The sequence below is a fragment of the Oncorhynchus mykiss genome, chromosome 19 (genome assembly GCF_057628025.1).
Source record: "Oncorhynchus mykiss isolate SJ-2025 chromosome 19, ASM5762802v1, whole genome shotgun sequence".
Lineage (NCBI taxonomy): Eukaryota > Metazoa > Chordata > Actinopteri > Salmoniformes > Salmonidae > Oncorhynchus > Oncorhynchus mykiss.
Window position 1 is genome coordinate 7209915 of NC_143040.1, and position 19792 is coordinate 7229706.

Sequence of the window (19792 nt, forward strand, 5' to 3'; positions counted from 1 at the left end):
ATAGAGACAGATACAATCAATGATTGACACACTGAATATACAACAGTCAGACGCATGACACCATCACAACTTAACTGACATTAGTGCCTGTCCCCAGATGGACAGTTAGACTACAGTAAAGTACATTTACAGGTGATCACATCATTGTCCTGCTTTGAGACACATTTTTACTGTCTGCTTCCAGTTGCATGTTATTTTACTAACCCTGCAAATTATAATATATCTTACAATATCAAAACATATCTCAGTAACTGTCACAAGTGTATATCAGTGTAACAAAATCCTACCTGTGCTCCACAACAGGGTCATCAGTACCACTGCAGGTATCATATCTGTCTCTAACTGGGGCTCCACAGTCTGCTGTCATAAAGAGTGGACTGAAGGAAAATACTGCTAGGCTATATGACTTCTCTCTCATTATGTCCTTACTTCAATGATGTGAGATTAACTTCTTAGCATCTTATCTTGGATCAGTGGTTGAACACACGACAGCAAACTGATATGTTAAAAAAAACTCCACAGGGAACTGCTGGCAGAGCAGCAACGTTTCACATAGAGTGTCCTATAATATCACCTCTAACTTTCTACTGCTTGAGTTCAACTCTTATAGAATATTGGCTTAATGTTCCAGCACCTAAATATAAACAGTACCAGCACCCAAAATGAGTAGTGATGAGGTCTCATGTTAGAGCAGGAGAAGGGGGGATGTGGTGTAGAAGCTAGAGGTCTGTTACCCAAGTCAACTCAACAGGCCTGATGCTATATGTCTCCTATATGTCTCCTTCTACCAACCCAGTCTGTTAGTAAGAACTATTTATCTCTCCCTTCTCCCCTGTCTCCTTCTACCAACCCAGTCTGTTAGTAAGAACTATTTCTCTCTCCCTTCTCCCTGTCTCCTCCTCAGTCTGTCAGTGAGTAAGAACTATCTCTCTCTCCTATCTCTCTCTCTCCCTCCTCCCCTGTCTCCTCCTCAGGCTGGCAGTGAGTAAGATATCTCTCTCCTATCTCTCTCTCTCTCCCTCCTCCCCTGTCTCCTCCTCAGGCTGTCAGTGAGTAAGATCTCACTCTCCTATCTCTCTCGCTCTCCCTCCTCCCCTGTCTCCTCCTCAGTCTGTCAGTGAGTAAGAACTATCTCTCTCTCCCAGCCTTGTGGTTGATTAAAGACCCCCCCACCCTCACGTTTCACCATTTGGTAGTCCGTACCACAAACCTGGGTTTGGCAGATGCCAGGAGAACGCTACCTACCCCAAAGCATAGTGCCAACTGTAAAGTTTGGTGGTGTAGGAATAATGGTCTGGGGCTGTTTTTCATGGTTCAGGCCCCTTAGTTCCAGGGAAAGGGAAATCTTAAGGCTACAGCATAACAATGACATTCTAGACTATTATGTGCTTCCAACTTTGTGGCAACAGTTTGGGGAAGGCCCTTTCCTGTTTCAGCATGACAATGCCCCTGTACACAAAGCGAGGTCCATACAGAAATAGTTTGTTAAGATCGATGTGGAAGAACTTTACTGGCCTTCACAGAGCCCTGACCTAAACCCCATTGAATACCTTTAGGGATGAATTGAAATGTCGACTGAGCCAGGCCTAATCGCCCAACCTCACTAATGCTGTTGTGGCTGAATGGAAGCAAGTCCTCGCAGCAATGTTCCATCTTCTAGTGGAAAGCCTTCCCAGAAGACTCGAGGCTGTTATAGCAGCAATGTTCCAACATCTAGTGGAAAACCTTCCCAGAGGACTGGAGGCTGTTATAGCAGCAAAGGGGGGACCAACTCCATATTAATGCCCATGATTTTGGAATGAGATGTTAGATGAGCAGGTGTCCACATACTTTTGGTCATGTAGTGTACATTCCCCTTCCATGTAAATGTGTAACTCTCTATGCAGATGAGATTAAATCTAATTACATTTCTTTTTTCTTTTTTTAAATCATTAATTTCAGAGGTCAGGGGTCAAGCTGAGCCGGACCAAGAGTGGACAAGGTTGCTGATTATGATGACATCACTGGTGAGAAGTCAGTAAATACAAGATATTCAGCTGGCTGCATGTTAGTCTGTCAGCCCTATCTCTGTTGACATCTCACTTTCTCTCCACGCCTTTCTCTCTCTCTCTCTCTCTGTTCCTCTCTCTCTCTTCCTGACAGATAGCATCAGGCCTGTTGCCTTGGTAACAGACCTCTATCATCTAAACCCCCCTTCTCCTACTCTAACATCAGACCAATATAATATATAATATGTCAAGTATAAGTAGTTCCATAAAACACTACTTGTTATTGGGGTTTTAGAATGGTTTGTATGGACACATGACTTTCTTCATGTGGGATAATAAAGTTTACTAATATTGAACTGCTATAATCACTGTAGATTTATACTCTACCTACCTGGTGGACTGACGCTTTGACCCTGGAGATCTGAGGAGAAAGAGAGAGACAGAGGAGAAAGAGAGAGAGAGAGAGACAGAGAGATAGAGAGAAAGGGAGGAGTCAGAGGAAGAGAGAGGCAGAGGTTAAATCAACATAACATGACCTTTCATGATACGATGGGGAAGACAGTGGTATGGTGCAACAACACCCATGTGTAAACACATTCGCCATCTCTCCTCCACCCTCCTCTCTCCCCTACCCTCCTCTCTCCCCTACCCTCTTCTCTCCTCTGCAAATCTCTCTATCACCTCCCTCCCATCATCTATACTCTACCCTTCTCTCTCCTATCCTCCACTCTCCCCTTCCCTCCTTTCTCCCCTCCCCTTCTCTCTACCCTCCCCTCTATCCCCTACCCTCCTCTCTCCTCTACCCTTCTCTCGTATCTACCCTCCTCTCTCCTCTACCCTTCCCTCTTTTCTCCTTCTCAAATCTCTCTCCCCTACCCTCCTCTCTCCCCTACCCTCCTCTCTCACCTATCTTGCTCTATGCCCTCCTTTCCTATTGCCCCTCCCTTTCTCTCTCCCCAACCCTCCTCTCTCCCTACCCTCTCTCTCTCCTCCTCCTCAAATCTCTCTCCCCACCCCTCCTCTCTTCTCATCTCTCTCTCTCTCTCTCTCATTCTCTCTCTCTTCGTGACGTATAGTGTTGAACCTGTTCATCTTGACTCAGCTCATAGACCTCTATCATCTACACCCCTCCCTTCTCCTACTCTAACATAACACCAATATAATATATACTACATAATATATACTCTCATTCATTTACATAGAGACAGATACAATCAATCATTGACACACTGAATATACAACAGTCAGATGCAGGACACCATCACAACTTAACTGACATTAGTGCCTGTCCCCAGATGGACAGTTAGACTACAGTAAAGTACATTTACAGGTGATCACATCATTGTCCTGCTTTGAGACACATTTTTACTGTCTGCTTCCAGTTGTATGTTATTTTACTAACCCTGCAAATTATAATATATCTTATAATATCAAAACATATCTCAGTAACTGTCACAAGTGTATAACAGCATCCTACCTGTGCTCCACAACAGGGTCATCAGTATCAGTGCAGGTATCATATCTGCCTCTAACTGGGGCTCCACAGTCTGCTGTCATAAAGAGAGGACTGAAGAGTGGAAAATACTGCTAGGCTATATGACTTCTCTCTCATTATGTCCTTACTTCAATGATGTGAGATTAACTTCTTAGCAACTTATCTTGGATCAGTGGTTGAACACACTACAGCAAACTGATATGTTAAAAAAACTCCACAGGAAACTGCTGACAGAGCAGCAAAGTTACACATAGTGTGTCCTATAATATCACCTCTAACTTTCTACTGCTTGAGTTCACCTCTTATAGAATATTGGCTTAATCTTCCAGCACCTAAATATAAACAGTACCAGCACCCAAAATTAGTACTGATGAGGTCTCATGTTAGAGCAGGAGAAGGGGGGATGTGGTGTAGAAGCTGTCTGTTACCCAAGTCAACTCAACAGGCCTGATGATGTATGTCAGGGTCAGGCTGGGCCAAGAGAGGAACAGGTTACTGGTCATGATGACATCACTGGTGAGAAGTCAGTGACAAAAAAGATGAAGAGGAGACGAGAGAAGAGGAGAGGAGACGAGAGAAGAGGCGAGGGGGGAGAGGAGGAGAGGAGAGGGGGGAGAAGAGGAGAGGGAGAGGGGGGAGAAGAGGAGAGTGAGAGGGGAGAAGAGGAGAGGAGAGGAGAGGAAAGGGGGGACAAGGGGAGACGCGAGAAGAGTAGAGGGGGGAGAAGAGGAGAGGGAGAGGGGAGAAGAGGAGAGGGGGGAGAAGAGGAGAGGGAGAGGGGAGAAGAGGAGAGGGGAGAGAAGAGGAGAGGGAGAGGGGAGAAGAGGAGAGGAGAGGGGGGAGAAGAGGAGAGGGAAAGGGGGGAGAAGAGGAGAGTGAGAGGGGAGAAGAGGAGAGGAGAGGAGAGGAAAGGGGGGAGAAGGGGAGACGCGAGAAGAGTAGACGGGGGAGAAGAGGAGAGGGAGAGGGGAGAAGAGGAGAGGGGGGAGAAGAGGAGAGGGAGAGGGGAGAAGAGGAGAGGGGAGAGAAGAGGAGAGGGAGAGGGGAGAAGAGGAGAGGAGAGGGGGGAGAAGAGGAGAGGAGAGGAGAGGAGAGGGGGGAGAAGGGGAGACGCGAGAAGAGTAGAGGGGGGAGAAGAGGAGAGGGAGAGGGGAGAAGAGGAGAGGGGGGAGAAGAGGAGAGGGAGAGGGGAGAAGAGGAGAGGGGAGGGGAGAGAAGAGGAGAGGGAGAGGGGAGAAGAGGAGAGGAGAGGGGGGAGAAGAGGAGAGGGAGAGGGGGGAGAAGAGGAGAGTGAGAGGGGAGAAGAGGAGAGGGGGGAGAAGAGGAGAGTGAGAGGGGAGAAGAGGAGAGGGGGGAGAAGAGGAGAGGGAGAGGGGAGAAGAGGAGAGGGGAGAGAAGAGGAGAGGGAGAAGGGGAGAAGAGGAGAGGAGGTACTGTTTGTCACACCGTTCCACTCAGAGGACTCTACCTTTTGTTATCAAGTGGGGTTTTCCACTATATTTAGTAAACCAGTCATTTCAGTGAAGGGAACAAGTGCACACTTTAGGAGAAAGGAGGATAATTGGGACAATGCTTCTTTCTAGTCTACAGTCCTGTGTCTGTGACACCAGATTACCACCTAGTGGCCATAAGAGGAACTGTCCTGTCAGTGTGTTTTTACTGCTGGCTCAAAACAACACTGTGACACCAGATTATCACCTAGTGGCCATAAGAGGAACTGTCCTGTCAGTGTGTTTTTACTGCTGGCTCAAAACAACACATACAGGATATGATTCATGTGTGAGTACTAAAAGCACATGAATATAGTATATTATAGTAAATTTGATATATATGTGGGTCTGATAAGTAAACAGTCTTAATGTTTGCTGTTTTATCACTCAGAAGAACAATGTGTCAGGACATACGCCAGAGATGAGAAGCAGGTACGTGGAATCAACATTTAATCAGGAACAGACAAAGACAAGAACAGCGTCAGCACACGGGTACAAAACCACAAACCACAATTAATGCTGAAGCAGGGAACAGATCGGGGAACCAGACAGATGTAGGGAAGGTAATGACAGAGGTGACTGAGTCCAGGTCCAATAATCGTTGATGCGCGTGACGGGGGGAGCAGGTGTGTGTAATGATGGTGCAGGATGGAGAGTAATGCTGTTGAGCCTGGGGCCTTCGGGCTCCAGGGAGGGGGAGGGGGAGGGGGGGGGGGGGAGCAGGTGTGTGTAATGATGGTGCAGGATGGAGAGTAATGCTGTTGAGCCTGGGGCCTTCGGGCTCCAGGGAGGGGGAGGGGGAGGGGGGGGGGGAGCAGGTGTGTGTAATGATGGTGCAGGATGGAGAGTAATGCTGTTGAGCCTGGGGCCTTCGGGCTCCAGGGAGGGACACATTGGGCACTATGTAACCAAACACATGTGAAAGCTCATGATATGAGTGATAAGAAGTGTTTAAAAAGGTGAGTTCTGAACCCTGTAGACTACTGCACTACTTCTGAAGAAGACCAGAGTCATTTCAGAATGAAGACTGCTATAGTTCTGACGGTGTTGCTGCTCTGTCTGTCTGGGGCCTGGACTCAGGGAGAGAGTGGAGGGGTGACTAGTAGTTCTGTCTGTCTGTCTGTCTGTCTGTCTGGGGCCTGGACTCAGGGAGAGAGTGGAGGGGTGACTAGTAGTTCTGTCTGTCTGTCTGCCTGTCTGTCTGTCTGTCTGTCTGGGGCCTGGACTCAGGGAGAGAGTGGAGGGGTGACTAGTAGGTCTGTCTGTCTTTCTGCCTGTCTGTCTGTCTGTCTGTCTGTCTGGGGCATGGACTCAGGGAGAGAGTGGAGGGGTGGCTAGTAGTTCTGTCTGTCTGTCTGTCTGGGGCATGGACTCAGGGAGAGAGTGGAGGGGTGGCTAGTAGTTCTGTCTGTCTGTCTGTCCGTCCAGCCGTCTGTCTGTCTGGGGCATGGACTCAGGGAGAGAGTGGAGGGGTGGCTAGTAGTTCTGTCTGCCTGTCTGTCCGTCCAGCCGTCTGTCTGTCTGGGGCATGGACTCAGGGAGAGAGTGGAGGGGTGGCTAGTAGTTCTGTCTGTCTGTCTGTCCGTCCAGCCGTCTGTCTGTCTGGGGCATGGACTCAGGGAGAGAGTGGAGAGGTGGCTAGTAGTTCTGTCTGTCTGTCTGTCCGTCCAGCCGTCTGTCTGTCTGGGGCATGGACTCAGGGAGAGAGTGGAGGGGTGGCTAGTAGTTCTGTCTGTCTGTCTGTCCGTCCAGCCGTCTGTCTGTCTGGGGCCTGGACTCAGGGAGAGAGTGGAATATGTACACTAAATCACCAAAAGTATGTGGACACCTGCTCATCTAACATCTCATTCCAAAATCATGGGCATTAATATGGAGTTGGTCCCCCTTTACTGCTATAACAGCCTCCAGTCTTCTGGGAAGGCTTTCCACTAGATGTTGGAACATTGCTGCTATAACAGCCTCCACTCTTCTGGGAAGGCTTTCCACTAGATGTTGGAACATTGCTGCTATAACAGCCTCCACTCTTCTGGGAAGGCTTTCCACTAGATGTTGGAACATTGCTGCTATAACAGCCTCCAGTCTTCTGGGAAGGCTTTCCACTAGATGTTGGAACATTGCTGCTATAACAGCCTCCAGTCTTCTGGGAAGGCTTTCCTCTAGATGTTGGAACATTGCTGTGAGGACTTGCTTCCATTCAGCCACAAGAGCATTAGTGAGGTCGGAAACTGATGTTGGGCGATTTGGCCTGGCTCGCAGTCGGCGTTCCAATTCATCCCAAAGGCGTTCAACGTCATTGAGGTCAGGGCTTTGTGAAGTTCTTCCACACCAATCTCAACTAACCATTCATGTATTGAACTCGCTTTGTGTACAGGGACGTTGTCATGCTGAAACAGGAAAGGGCCTTCCCCATACTGTTGCCACAAAGTTGGAAGCACAGATTCCTCTAGAATGTCATTCTATGCTATAGCATTAATTTCCCTTAACTGGAACTAAAAGGCCCGAACCATGAAAAACAGCCCCAGACCATTATTCCTCCTCCACCAAACTTTACAGTTGTCACTATGCATTGGGGCAGGTAGCGTTCTCAAACCCAGATTAGTGTGTTGGATTGCTAGAAGGTGAAGATGATTCATTACTCCAGAGAATACGTTTACACTGCTCCAGAGTCCAGTGGCTGTGAGTTTTACACCACTCAAGCCGACGCTTGACATTGCCCATATTGATCTTAGGTTTGTATGCAGCTGCTCGGCCGTGGAAACCCATTTCAGGAAGCTCCTGACAAACAGTTTCTTGTGCTGATGTTGCTTCCAGAGGCCGTTTGGATCTCGTTAGTGAGTGTTGCAACCAAGTACAGACGATTTTTACACGTTACACTCTTCAGCACTCGGCGGTCCTGTTCTGTGAGCTTGTGTGGCCCACTACTTCTTGGCTGAGCCGTTGTTGGTCCCAGATGTTTCCACTTCACAATAACAGCACTTACAGTCGACCAGGCAGCTCCAGCAAGGCAGGAATTTGACAAACTGACTTGTTGGAAAGGTACCATCTTATAATGGTGCCACGTTCAAAGTTACTGAGATCGTCAGTAAGGCCATTCTGCTGCCAATGTTTGTCTATGGAGATTGCATGGCTGTGGGCTTAATTTTAAACACCTGTCAGCAACTGGTGTGGCTGAAATGGCCCAATCTACTAATTTGAAGGGGTGTCCACATACTATTGTATATATAGTGTATTCACCCAGCTGTCTGGTCCAGGAGAATATCACCTGTGATGCTGTCTGGTCCAGGAGAATATCACCTGTGATGCTGTTTGGTCCAGGAGAATATCACCTGTGATGCTGTCTGGTCCAGGAGAATATCACCTGTGATGCTGTCTGGTCCAGGAGAATACCACCTGTGATGCTGTCTGGTCCAGGAGTATACCACCTGTGATGCTGTCTGGTCCAGGAGAATATCACCTGTGATGCTGTCTGGTCCAGGAGAATATCACCTGAGATGCTGTCTGGTCCAGGAGAATATCACCTGTGATGCTGTCTGGTCCAGGAGAATATCACCTATGATGCTGTCTGGTCCAGGAGAATACCGCCTGTGATGCTGTCTGATCCAGGAGAATATCACCTGTGATGCTGTCTGGTCCAGGAGAATATTACCTGTGATGCTGTCTGGTCCAGGAGAATATCACCTGTGATGCTGTCTGGTCCAGGAGAATACCACCTGTGATGCTGTCTGGTCCAGGAGAATATCACCTGTGATGCTGTCTGGTCCAGGAGAATATCACCTGTGATGCTGTCTGGTCCAGGAGAATATCACCTCTCAATATTGGGACGGCAGGGTAGATTCATAAAGTGGAGTGATGATGTTATGTAAGGATCAGACTGTATAGGCTATATTACATGTATTTAGTGTATTATTGGGGCAGCAGGGTAGTGGTTAGAATGTTATGTAAGGATCAGACTGTATAGGCTATATTACATGTATTTAGTGTATTATTGGGGCAGCAGGGTAGTGGTTAGAATGTTATGTAAGGATCAGACTGTATAGGCTATATTTCATGTATTTAGTGTACAGTGGGGCAAAAAAGTATTTAGTCAGCCACCAATTGTGCAAGTTCTCACACTTAAAAAGATGAGAGAGGCCTGTAATTTTCATCATAGGTACACTTCAACTATGACAGACAAAATGAGAAAAAAAAATCCAGAAAATCACATTGTAGGATTTTTAATGAATTTATTTGCAAATGATTGTGGAAAATAAGTATTAAGTATAAGTAATAAGTATCACTGGTTAGAGGACAAATCAGGTTGTTGGTGCTGTTGAAACTAACACAACTAAAAACACATGGAAATGGGAGATATATTTTACCTCCCTGGTTAGAGGACAAATCAGGTTGTTGGTGCTGTTGAAACTAACACAACTAAAAACACATGGAAATGGGAGATATATTTTACCTCCCTGGTTAGAGGACAAATCAGGTTGTTGGTGCTGTTGAAACTAACACAACTAAAAACACATGGAAATGGGAGATATATTTTACCTCCCTGGTTAGAGGACAAATCAGGTTGTAGGTGCTGTTGAAACTAACACAACTAAAAACACATGGAAATGGGAGATATATTTTACCTCCCTGGTTAGAGGACAAATCAGGTTGTTGGTGCTGTTGAAACTAACACAACTAAAAACACATGGAAATGGGAGATATATTTTACCTCCCTGGTTAGAGGACAAATCAGGTTGTTGGTGCTGTTGAAACTAACACAACTAAAAACACATGGAAATGGGAGATATATTTTACCTCCCTGGTTAGAGGACAAATCAGGTTGTAGGTGCTGTTGAAACTAACACAACTAAAAACACATGGAAATGGGAGATATATTTTACCTCCCTGGTTAGAGGACAAATCAGGTTGTAGGTGCTGTTGAAACTAACACAACTAAAAACACATGGAAATGGGAGATATATTTTACCTCCCTGGTTAGAGGACAAATCAGGTTGTTGGTGCTGTTGAAACTAACACAACTAAAAACACATGGAAATGGGAGATATATTTTACCTCCCTGGTTAGAGGACAAATCAGGTTGTTGGTGCTGTTGAAACTAACACAACTAAAAACACATGGAAATGGGAGATATATTTTACCTCCCTGGTTAGAGGACAAATCAGGTTGTTGGTGCTGTTGAAACTAACACAACTAAAAACACATGGAAATGGGAGATATATTTTACCTCCCTGGTTAGAGGACAACCTGCAGAAGACAGTCAGCTACATTTTGGAGAGATGCATTTACAATTAGAGGTTGTTAAACAAAGTAACACAACACTTATTTTTCATCCCTCATCGATATCATGTTGAAATCAATTGTGTGAGAGTGGGGAGATGAGTTTGTCCTGTTAAAACTAACAGCTCAAAAACCACATGGAATCTGGGAATAATGTGTACATCACTGGTTAGAGGACAACTTGTAGAAAACATCTAGCTACATTTTGATTCAAGTGGGTCACCAATGCTGTAAGTGTAACACAGCTCTTTTTGTGTTAGTCACTTTCTGTTATATCATATAAATATCACTCTTTCAATTCAGAGCCTGGATTTTCCCCCTGAGGCTAATATCCATATCATGCAGAAATCAATTGAACAGGGGGCAAACGTTTAGTGTTCTACATTGTGACATCATTAAAATACTCCTTCTACAATGTTAAAACATTCTACATTGTGACATCATTAAAATACTCCTTCTACAATGTTAAAACATTCTACATTGTGACATCATTAAAATACTCCTAATACAATGTTTAAACATTCTACATTGTGACATCATTAAAATACTCCTACTACAATGTTAAAACATTCTACATTGTGACATCATTAAAATACTCCTTCTACAATGTTAAAACATTCTACATTGTGACATCATTCAAATACTCCTAATACAATGTTTAAACATTCTACATTGTGACATCATTAAAATACTCCTACTACAATGTTAAAACATTCTACATTGTGACATCATTAAAATACTCCTACTACAATGTTAAAACATTCTACATTGTGACATCATTCAAATACTCCTAATACAATGTTTAAACATTCTACATTGTGACATCATTAAAATATTCCTACTACAATGTTAAAACATTCTACATTGTGACATCATTAAAATATTCCTACTACAATGTTAAAACATTATACATTGTGACATCATTAAAATACTCCTTCTACAATGTTAAAACATTCTACATTGTGACATCATTAAAATACTCCTAATACAATGTTAAAACATTCCACATTGTGACATTAATTCATTGATATCACGAAACAACTCCTTCATTAATGTATTTTCTGATGTTTGATCAGAGATCTTTTATCAGAGTATCTCTTGTAACATTGATCACAGCTATGAGGTTTCTCTCCTGTGTGTGTTCTCTGGTGTACAATCAGATGATTGGATGTAGTTAAACTCTTCCCACATTGTTCACAGCTATGAGGTTTCTCTCCTGGGTGTGTTCTCTGGTGTACAATCAGATGGCTGGATGTAGTTAAACTCTTCCCACATTGTTCACAACTATAAGGTTTCTCTCCTGTGTGTGTTCTCTGGTGTGATACCAGGTTGCTTGACTGAGTAAAACTCTTCCCACATTGACCACAGCTATGAGGTTTCTCTCCTGTGTGTGTTCTCTGGTGAGACAACAGGCTGCTTGACTGAGTGAAACTCTTCCCACATTGACCACAGCTATGAGGTTTCTCTCCTGTGTGTGTTCTCTGGTGTATAATCCGATGGCTAGATGTAGTAAACTCTTCCCACATTGATCACAGCTATAAGGTTTCTCTCCAGTGTGAATTCTCATGTGTACTTTTAGTGAATTTGATCTTAAGTAACTCTTCCCACAGTCAGAGCAGCAGTGAGATTTCTTCCCTGTTGGTCTCCACTGGTGTTTCTTGAGGTGTTCTGATCGGGAGGGACTCTTCCCTGCCTCGTCAGCTTCATGATGTTGTTGAGGCTCCCCAGAGGATCCACGATAGTCACGTCTCTCTCCTGTGTAAACAACAAGTCAGACAGATGGTTAAAGGCCCACAACAGCAGAAATCCACTGTAAAAGGTGATGCCAACAGCGTAGCCATGATGTTGTACAACAATTGACGTCTGTAATGAATGTTACAATTATTTGACAATTGTCTTGAGACAGTCAAGTGAGCAACAATAGTCATAGTCTTGTTTTCACATTAGTAGTAACATCGATGATTGTCGGCTATAAATAAGTTATTACAGTTGCTGAACCCCTAAGCAGTGTGCCAGACAACCTTTGGTCACCAATATAGGCCCCTTTCTGTGTTTGCTAAAATAGGTGCACGAGGGAAATGAATTGAATGTGAGAGTGGTTACATTTATCCAGCCCCCATCCCTCAGCTGTTTACCAAACCAAGTCTCAGGGCAGGCATTTTGTTGCCGTTTAAATCCTAGGTTGTCCCTTTAAAAAAGCCAAATCAATCGATCAACCAATCTGCAGATCAAACAATAACAAAGATGTCATTCCACCACTGTTTTGGTAATAAGATGATGGATGGGTCTAGAGAAATGTAACTACTCCCAAATTCATAGACAGACCTACGGATGCAAGGACTGACCATCCATGAAATCAACATGATAGTTTTAACCATGTTGAGGCTCTACAGTGTTGATTCACATTGTTTCTAAACATTGGAGTAAAAAAATCTTATTTGGCAACCTGATGGGGTACAACAGTTGAACTAAGCTCATGAGGTATGTGTTATATTCTTCAAGAATCAATGGCTATAAATAATATAAATGTAGCAATTACATATTTCCCCTTTAACACCACACATCAGTTCAACAACTGCAGAGTTTGTGCCTCTGTTTTTAAGACAGTACTTACTAGTGTTAATCACGGCCCGGTTTCTCAAAACCATCTTACGGCTGAGTTCACCGTTAGAACCATAGGATGCCTTAAGATGCGTTTGGAAAACCGGGCCCAGATATCCAGTGTCCTCCTCTTCGTCCTCCTCCTCCTTTTTCGATGTGACAGTCATCTCCCCCTCCTCCTCTTCGTCCTCCTCCTCCTCTTTCACTCCAAAAACTGCATCCTCCTCTCTCTCCGCTTCCTCTTCTTTTACTGTAGCATCCTCCTCCTCTTTCACTCTGAACGAGTCTTCCTTTTCTTTCACTGAAACGTCATTCTCTTCTTCTTTCACGGGAACAGCCTCACCCTCTACTTGTTTTTGTATTGTAACATCCTTCTCTTCCTCCTCCTCTTTCAGGAGAGCTTCTTTCTCCGTCCAGAAGACCTCCTCTTCTTTAGCAGGAGGAGAGTAACTTAGTGAACTCAAACCAGCTAGCTGACAAACCACGTAATTATATAATTAAATGGGCCAACACGTACATACGACAGAAGTGTGTTTAATACACAGCGACTAACATACACCAAAACAGTGTAAAGAGAGTGAATGTTGTAGCTATGTTTGCTATAAAGCTACCGAGGTGTCTAACTGTTGTTGTTGAAGGAGCGTCCCGTCCACTAGATTATACGTCACACTGGCAGCGTCGCCTGAACCTAAAAGACGCACATCGCCATCTGCTGACTGGAGGGGCAACGCAGTTGAGGAACCAAAAGTTTATTTTTCATTTATTTCATTAAAGTTGATTATTATATTAAGTCGTTCAAAGAGAAGCATGTGTTGATTGATTCGTTTTTAATGAGTGATAATTTAAAACAAACTCTAGACCCACTATATATTTACATTGAACCATAGTTCTGACAGGGATCATTTTGACCCACTACATATTTACATTGAACCATAGTTTTGACATGGATCATTTTGACCCCAGAGGCATATCTTTTATCACAGCCAAAATGTGGTTCATTCAATTCATCCAATTTTTCATCAATCAACTTGTTCTTAATACATCTAAATCCTGGTTTAGTGTTTCTGTATCAATAAGGACTTTTAACAAATTAAAATCCTTTGGAGTCATTTTGACTCCATCCAAAATCACCTTTGATAAATAGGACGTTTATTTCAAATCAAAATCACATTTTATTGGTCACATACACGTGTTTAGCAAATGTTATTGCAGGTGTAGCAAAATGCTTGTGTTTCTAGCTCCGACACTGCAGTAATATCTAACAAGTAATATCTAATATTTCACAACATATACCCAATACACACAAATCTAAGTATTTGAATGTAGGTGTCTCTGTAGACATCCCACCAGAGGGTGGAGGGGCACCTGTATCAGTGGTTTTGACCAGATAGACACCTGCACACACACAGTATAGTGCCTCCCATGTTCTCTCCTAAGATTGGACTTTCTATACCACGTATCACCTGACTGTGTACAAAACTGCCAATGATAGAAACCTCTTCCAGTGGTATACAGTGTATTCATTAAGTATTCAGACCCCTTCACTTATTCCACATTTAGTTACATTACAGCTTCATTCTAAAATGTAATATGTTTTTCCCCTCATCAACCGACACACAAAACCCCATAATAACAAAACAAAAACAGGTTTGACATTTTTGCAAATGTCTTTACTTAAGTATTCAGACCCTTTGCTATGAGACTCAATATTGAGCTCAGACATCCTGATTCCATTGATCATCCTTGAGATGTTTCTACAACTTGATTGGAGTCCACCTGTGGTAAATTCAATTCATTAGACATGATTTGGAAATGTAGACAGCTGTCTATATATGTCAGAGCAAAAACCAAGCCATGAGGTCAAAGGAATTGTCCGTAGAGCTCTGAGACAGGATTGTGTCGAGGCACAGCTCTGTGGAAAGGTACAAAAAATGTCTGTAGCATTGACGGTCCCCATGAACACAATGGCCGCCATCATTCTTAAATGGAAGAAGTTTGGAACCACCAATACTCTTTCTAGAGCTGGCCACCCGGCCAAACTGAGACATCGGGGGAGAAGGGCCTTGGTCAAGGAGGTGAACAAGAACCCGATGTTCACTCTGACAGAGCTCCAGATTTCCTCTGTGGAGACGGGAGAACCTTCCAGAAGGACAACCATCTCTGCAGCACTCCACCAATCAGGCCTTAATGTAGCAGTGATTAAATTGTCAACATTTATTTCAATGGACAATTATGTGAACTGTTCTGTGAAATGTGTTGGTTAGAGATGAATTGCAGGAGCTTGCAGGGATTTGTAGGCATGTTGTCTACTTTGATGCTAATTAGCATTTTCGAATCTGAGAGTAGAGAGAGACATCCCCATTAGTTCCTGCCAAGGCAGCATCTACTCTCCCTGGGGTTTATTATGGATCCCCATTAGTTCCTGCCAAGGCAGCATCTACTCTTCCTGGGGTTTATTATAGATCCCCATTAGTTCCTGCCAAGGCAGCAGCTACTCTTCCTGGGTTTTTATGGATCCCCATTAGTTCCTGTCAAGGCAGCAGCTACTCTTCCTGGGGTTTATTATGGATCCCCATTAGTTCCTGCCAAGGCAGCATCTACTCTCCCTGGGGTTTATTATGGATCCCCATTAGTTCCTGTCAAGGCAGCAGCTACTCTTCCTGAGGTCCAGCAAAAATAAAGGCAGTTATACCATTTTAAAAACATGACAATAAATTCACAACACACTGTGTCCTCAGTCACCTTGTCCCAGAGAGGTTTACATGGTTATCAAAACATCACACCAGGGTGAGTCTAAACAAAACACAGCCCTGTGGGGAAAATGAATGGAACCATCTCCCTGTTTGACCTCTAGTTGTTATGGATATTATGACTCTACAGAGACACACAGTGGACCTGTCAAAATATGTTCCATTGATAAATCACACTTTATTTAACCTCAATGTCATCTTGTGTTTACATGGCATTGTAGATTTTAGCGGTATATAGTATGTATTCTGGATGTTTTCAGTGTGTTTTTAACCCTTTCAGACAATGGATTAATCACAATTAAAAATAGTGCATTAACATTACACAAAGTGGACTCAAGTCTGACAGCCCAAACAAACACACACATTCTCAGTCAAAAACACAAGTCAGAACACAGCCTCTCGATTCTCTCATGTGTTTTCAGGTTCTCTGACTGGGAAAATGTCTTTCCACAGTGAGAGCAGTGGTATGTCTTCTCCTCCTGTGTATTTGTATGTATTATTTCATGCTCTTTCAGGTACCTTAACCGGGTAAATCTCTCTCCACACTGGGAGCAGCGGTACATCTTCTTACCTGTGTGTGTCCTCTCATGCTTGTTCAGGTTTCCTACCTGGCCAAAACTCTTTCCACAATGGGAACATTGGAAAAGCTTTTCCCCTGTGTGTCCCCTCTCATGCGTTTGCAGGCTCCCTAACTGGGTAAACGACATTCCACATTGGGAACAGTGGTATGGCTTCTCTCCAGTGTGTATTCTCTTGTGTGTTCTCAGGCTCCCTAACTGAGTAAAACTCTTTCCACACTGGGAGCAGTGATGTCGTCCTGCTGGTTTGGACGTCTCGGGGTCTGGTTTCCCTGAAGGACTCTTCCTGCTGTCAGAAGGAGAGTCTGGTCTCTCTCCTGACAAAGACAAACAGATGATTTAATTAAACAGAGACCTGAATGAAACCTCCACATGATAAAACTTCCTATGACATTTAATCTAGACTAGATCCCTCAATCACCTGAAGTCACTTTTCACAAGTGTTATTAAAGCCACTACAAAATGCAGGTCTCTGTGTGTTCTTAGTCAGAGAGGCCTATAGAATGGTCTAGAATGTCATTGTATGTTGTAGCGTTTACACCAGTCCAGCCTACGCTTGACACTCTAGCAATGATAAAGTACTTTATGATAACGCCAAAATTAAATAAACAATTTGGTATCATTTTTATTATGGAAGATTGAATAGGTGTGCTTCAAACGGTTTGCTTGTAATGATTTGTAGCCATCGTCTCGACTACCTGTGCATGAGTGTCCATTCAACTCAGTTTCCCTACCTGAAAAAACGCCATTCCGTAAAGTGTATTCGCGCACGCAAATTCAGGAAGAAACCGAAGCGCAGATGGCCTGACCGCGTTTTGCGACTGTCGGCTCACTTGACCGCAGTCAACGACGGGCTGGAAATCGCCTCCAGTTTAGTACAGTGGAATTGCAGTATTGAATGAAGGCAAGTCCATTCCGTGAGACATTTAAGTTGTGATTTTGGGTGCAAATCCATTGTTAAAGTTTTGTTGTTGGCCAGCTTCTTGATGGTATTCACATCTTACAGTGTAGCTTTATCAATTCCTACATTAAAAAACGGCATTTAAGCTCAGAACCAGAGTAGAATGCCGTTTTAAAACCACGTATCAGTTCAACAACTATTTTCAAGACAGGACTTACTGGTGTTCCTCAGATCTTCTGTCTCCTCCTCTTCTTCCCTCTCCTCCTCCTTCAATATGACAGTTATCTCTCCTTCATTCACTCCAAAAAAAGTATAATGGTTTTCTTCCTCTTCTTTCTGTGTAACAGCCTCACCCTCTACTCCTTCGTTTACTGTGACATCCTCCTCTTCATTCTCCTCTTTCACGACAACGTTCAGCCAAATACCTTCTTTCTCCTTCCAGCAGACCTCTTTTTTAGCAGGAGGGCAGCAGCTTGCTGAGCTCATGGTCGGGGATGTTAGCCAGCTAACCTAGCTAGTTAGCGACGAGCCTAGTGATAGGCTCATTTATCAAGCCAGCTACCGTTACCTGACTAAACGGAAATATGACATGAAATGGGGAAACTAGTTAAAAGACAGAATTATGTTCCAAATACAGAAGTAAATATAGACCGAAGCAGTCTGAACAGCTTGAACGTTTCCGCTAGGAAGCTACCGAGGTGGCTGACTAGATGTTGTTGAAGAAGCGTCCCGTCCACGACATTATACGTCACTCTGATAGCATCGCCTGAAAAACGCATATCGCCATCTGTTGACTGGAGTGGTTAACGCAGATAAATGTTTATTTTATTTCCAGACAAAAAGTGCATTTTTACATTTCTTTCATTAAATAATAATATAATAGTCAGACAACTGCAGATTTGTAATAAGTATCAATTTAAAACCTACTTCTACATTCTACCAACTCAACAGATGTTTCTACTACAGTGAATATTAACCAATGAGGTGGGTCTTTCCACATTCTACCAACCCAACAGATGTTTCTGCTACAGTGAATATTAACCAATGAGGTGGGTCTTTCCACATTCTACCAACCCAACAGATGTTTCTCCTACAGGGAATATTAACCAATGAGGTGGGTCTTTCCACATTCTACCAACCCAACAGATGTTTCTCCTACAGGGAATATTAACCAATGAGGTGGGTCTTTCCACATTCTACCAACCCAACAGATGTTTCTACTACAGGGAATATTAACCAATGAGGTGGGTCTTTCCACATTCTACCAACCCAACAGATGTTTATACTATGAACACTTTCAGGTTCATTGAAGTTAAATTCCCAAATAGCCTAAACAGGTTTGGTCATTATCAGGTATTGGAGCGTTGAAAGATGATGCACAACAACGGTTTCTTCCACGAAACCACGACTTCAATAACCACCGCGGTCAAAATAACTGCAAAGTTATTCTCCATCGAAATGACTACCGCTACAATCGACCTGTTCGCAATACATGCGTATTGGATCTGACCTCATTGATCTATCAGTAAGCTGTGTTTACATGTGTATTGGATCTAACCTCATTGATCTGTCAGTAAGCTATGTTTACATGGGTATTGGATCTAACCTCAGTGATCTATCAGTAAGCTATGTTTACATGGGTATCGGATCTAACCTCATTGATCTGTCAGTAAGCTATGTTTACATGGGTATTGGGATCTGACCTCATTGATCTGTCAGTAAGCTATGTTTACATGGGAAATTGGGATCTGACCTCATTGATCTGTCAGTAAGCTATGTTTACATGGGTATTGGGATCTTACCTCATTGATCCAGACAGTCCTCTGAGTAACCCCACTGTCTGAAACGCTCAGCCAGACAGTCGGCTTGTTTGTGATAGTCACTCTGTGTACCACAAAACCTGGCTGTCAACAATTAAAAACAAGAAAACACACGTATTTCTAAATATATATATTTTTAAAAATAGATATTAAAAAAAAAGTAACACTTTTTGTGTTTTGACAAGTAACAATAAATCACTGATATCAATTAGGGGGGACATCAGGTTGTAGGTGCTGTTGAAACTAACACAACTAAAAACACATGGAAATGGGAGATATATTTTACCTCCCTGGTTAGAGGACAAATCAGGTTGTAGGTGCTGTTGAAACTAACACAACTAAAAACACATGGAAATGGGAGATATATTTTACCTCCCTGGTTAGAGGACAACCTGCAGAAGACAGTCAGCTACATTTTGGAGAGATGCATTTACATTTAGAGGTCGTTAAACAAAGGAACACAACACTTATTTTTCATCCCTCATCGATATCATGTTGAAATCATTTGCGTGAGAGTGGGGAGATGAGGTTGTCCTGTTAAAACTAACAGCTCAAAAACCACATGGAATCTGGGAATAATGTGTACATCACTGGTTAGAGGACAACTTGTAGAAAACATCTAGCTACATTTTGATTCAAGTGGGTCACCAATGCTGTAAGTGTAACACAGCTCTTTTTTGTGTTAGTCACTTTCTGTTATATCATATAAATAGCACTCTTTCAATTCAGAGCCTGGATTTTCCCCCTGAGGCTAATATCCATATCATGCAGAAATCAATTGAACAGGGGGCCAACATTTAGTGTTCTACATTGTGACATCATTAAAATACTCCTTCTACCATGTTAAAACATTCTACATTGTGACATCATTAAAATACTCCTTCTACAATGTTAAAAC

The 19792-nt window shown here is 43.3% G+C and overlaps 2 protein-coding genes across 2 annotated transcripts; both read right to left on the reverse strand.

Annotated features, from left to right (window-relative positions):
• Nucleotides 1-9173: 9173 nt before the first annotated feature.
• Nucleotides 9174-13342, reverse strand: LOC118936366 (uncharacterized; the record flags this gene model as incomplete). The annotated part of the gene is made up of 2 exons (XM_036933981.2): nt 9174-11999; nt 12859-13342. Coding segments are annotated over 2 exons (981 nt in total), but the record flags the coding sequence as incomplete, so codon positions are not given.
• A 632-nt stretch (nt 13343-13974) lies between these two features.
• Nucleotides 13975-17802, reverse strand: LOC110519710 (uncharacterized). The gene is made up of 2 exons (XM_090209999.1): nt 17293-17802; nt 13975-16490 (listed from the first exon to the last, which is right to left on the reverse strand). Exons 1-2 carry the CDS (start codon nt 17558-17560, stop codon nt 15967-15969), a joined length of 792 nt encoding a protein of 263 aa, XP_090066125.1. The 5' UTR covers nt 17561-17802; the 3' UTR covers nt 13975-15966.
• Nucleotides 17803-19792: the final 1990 nt, after the last annotated feature.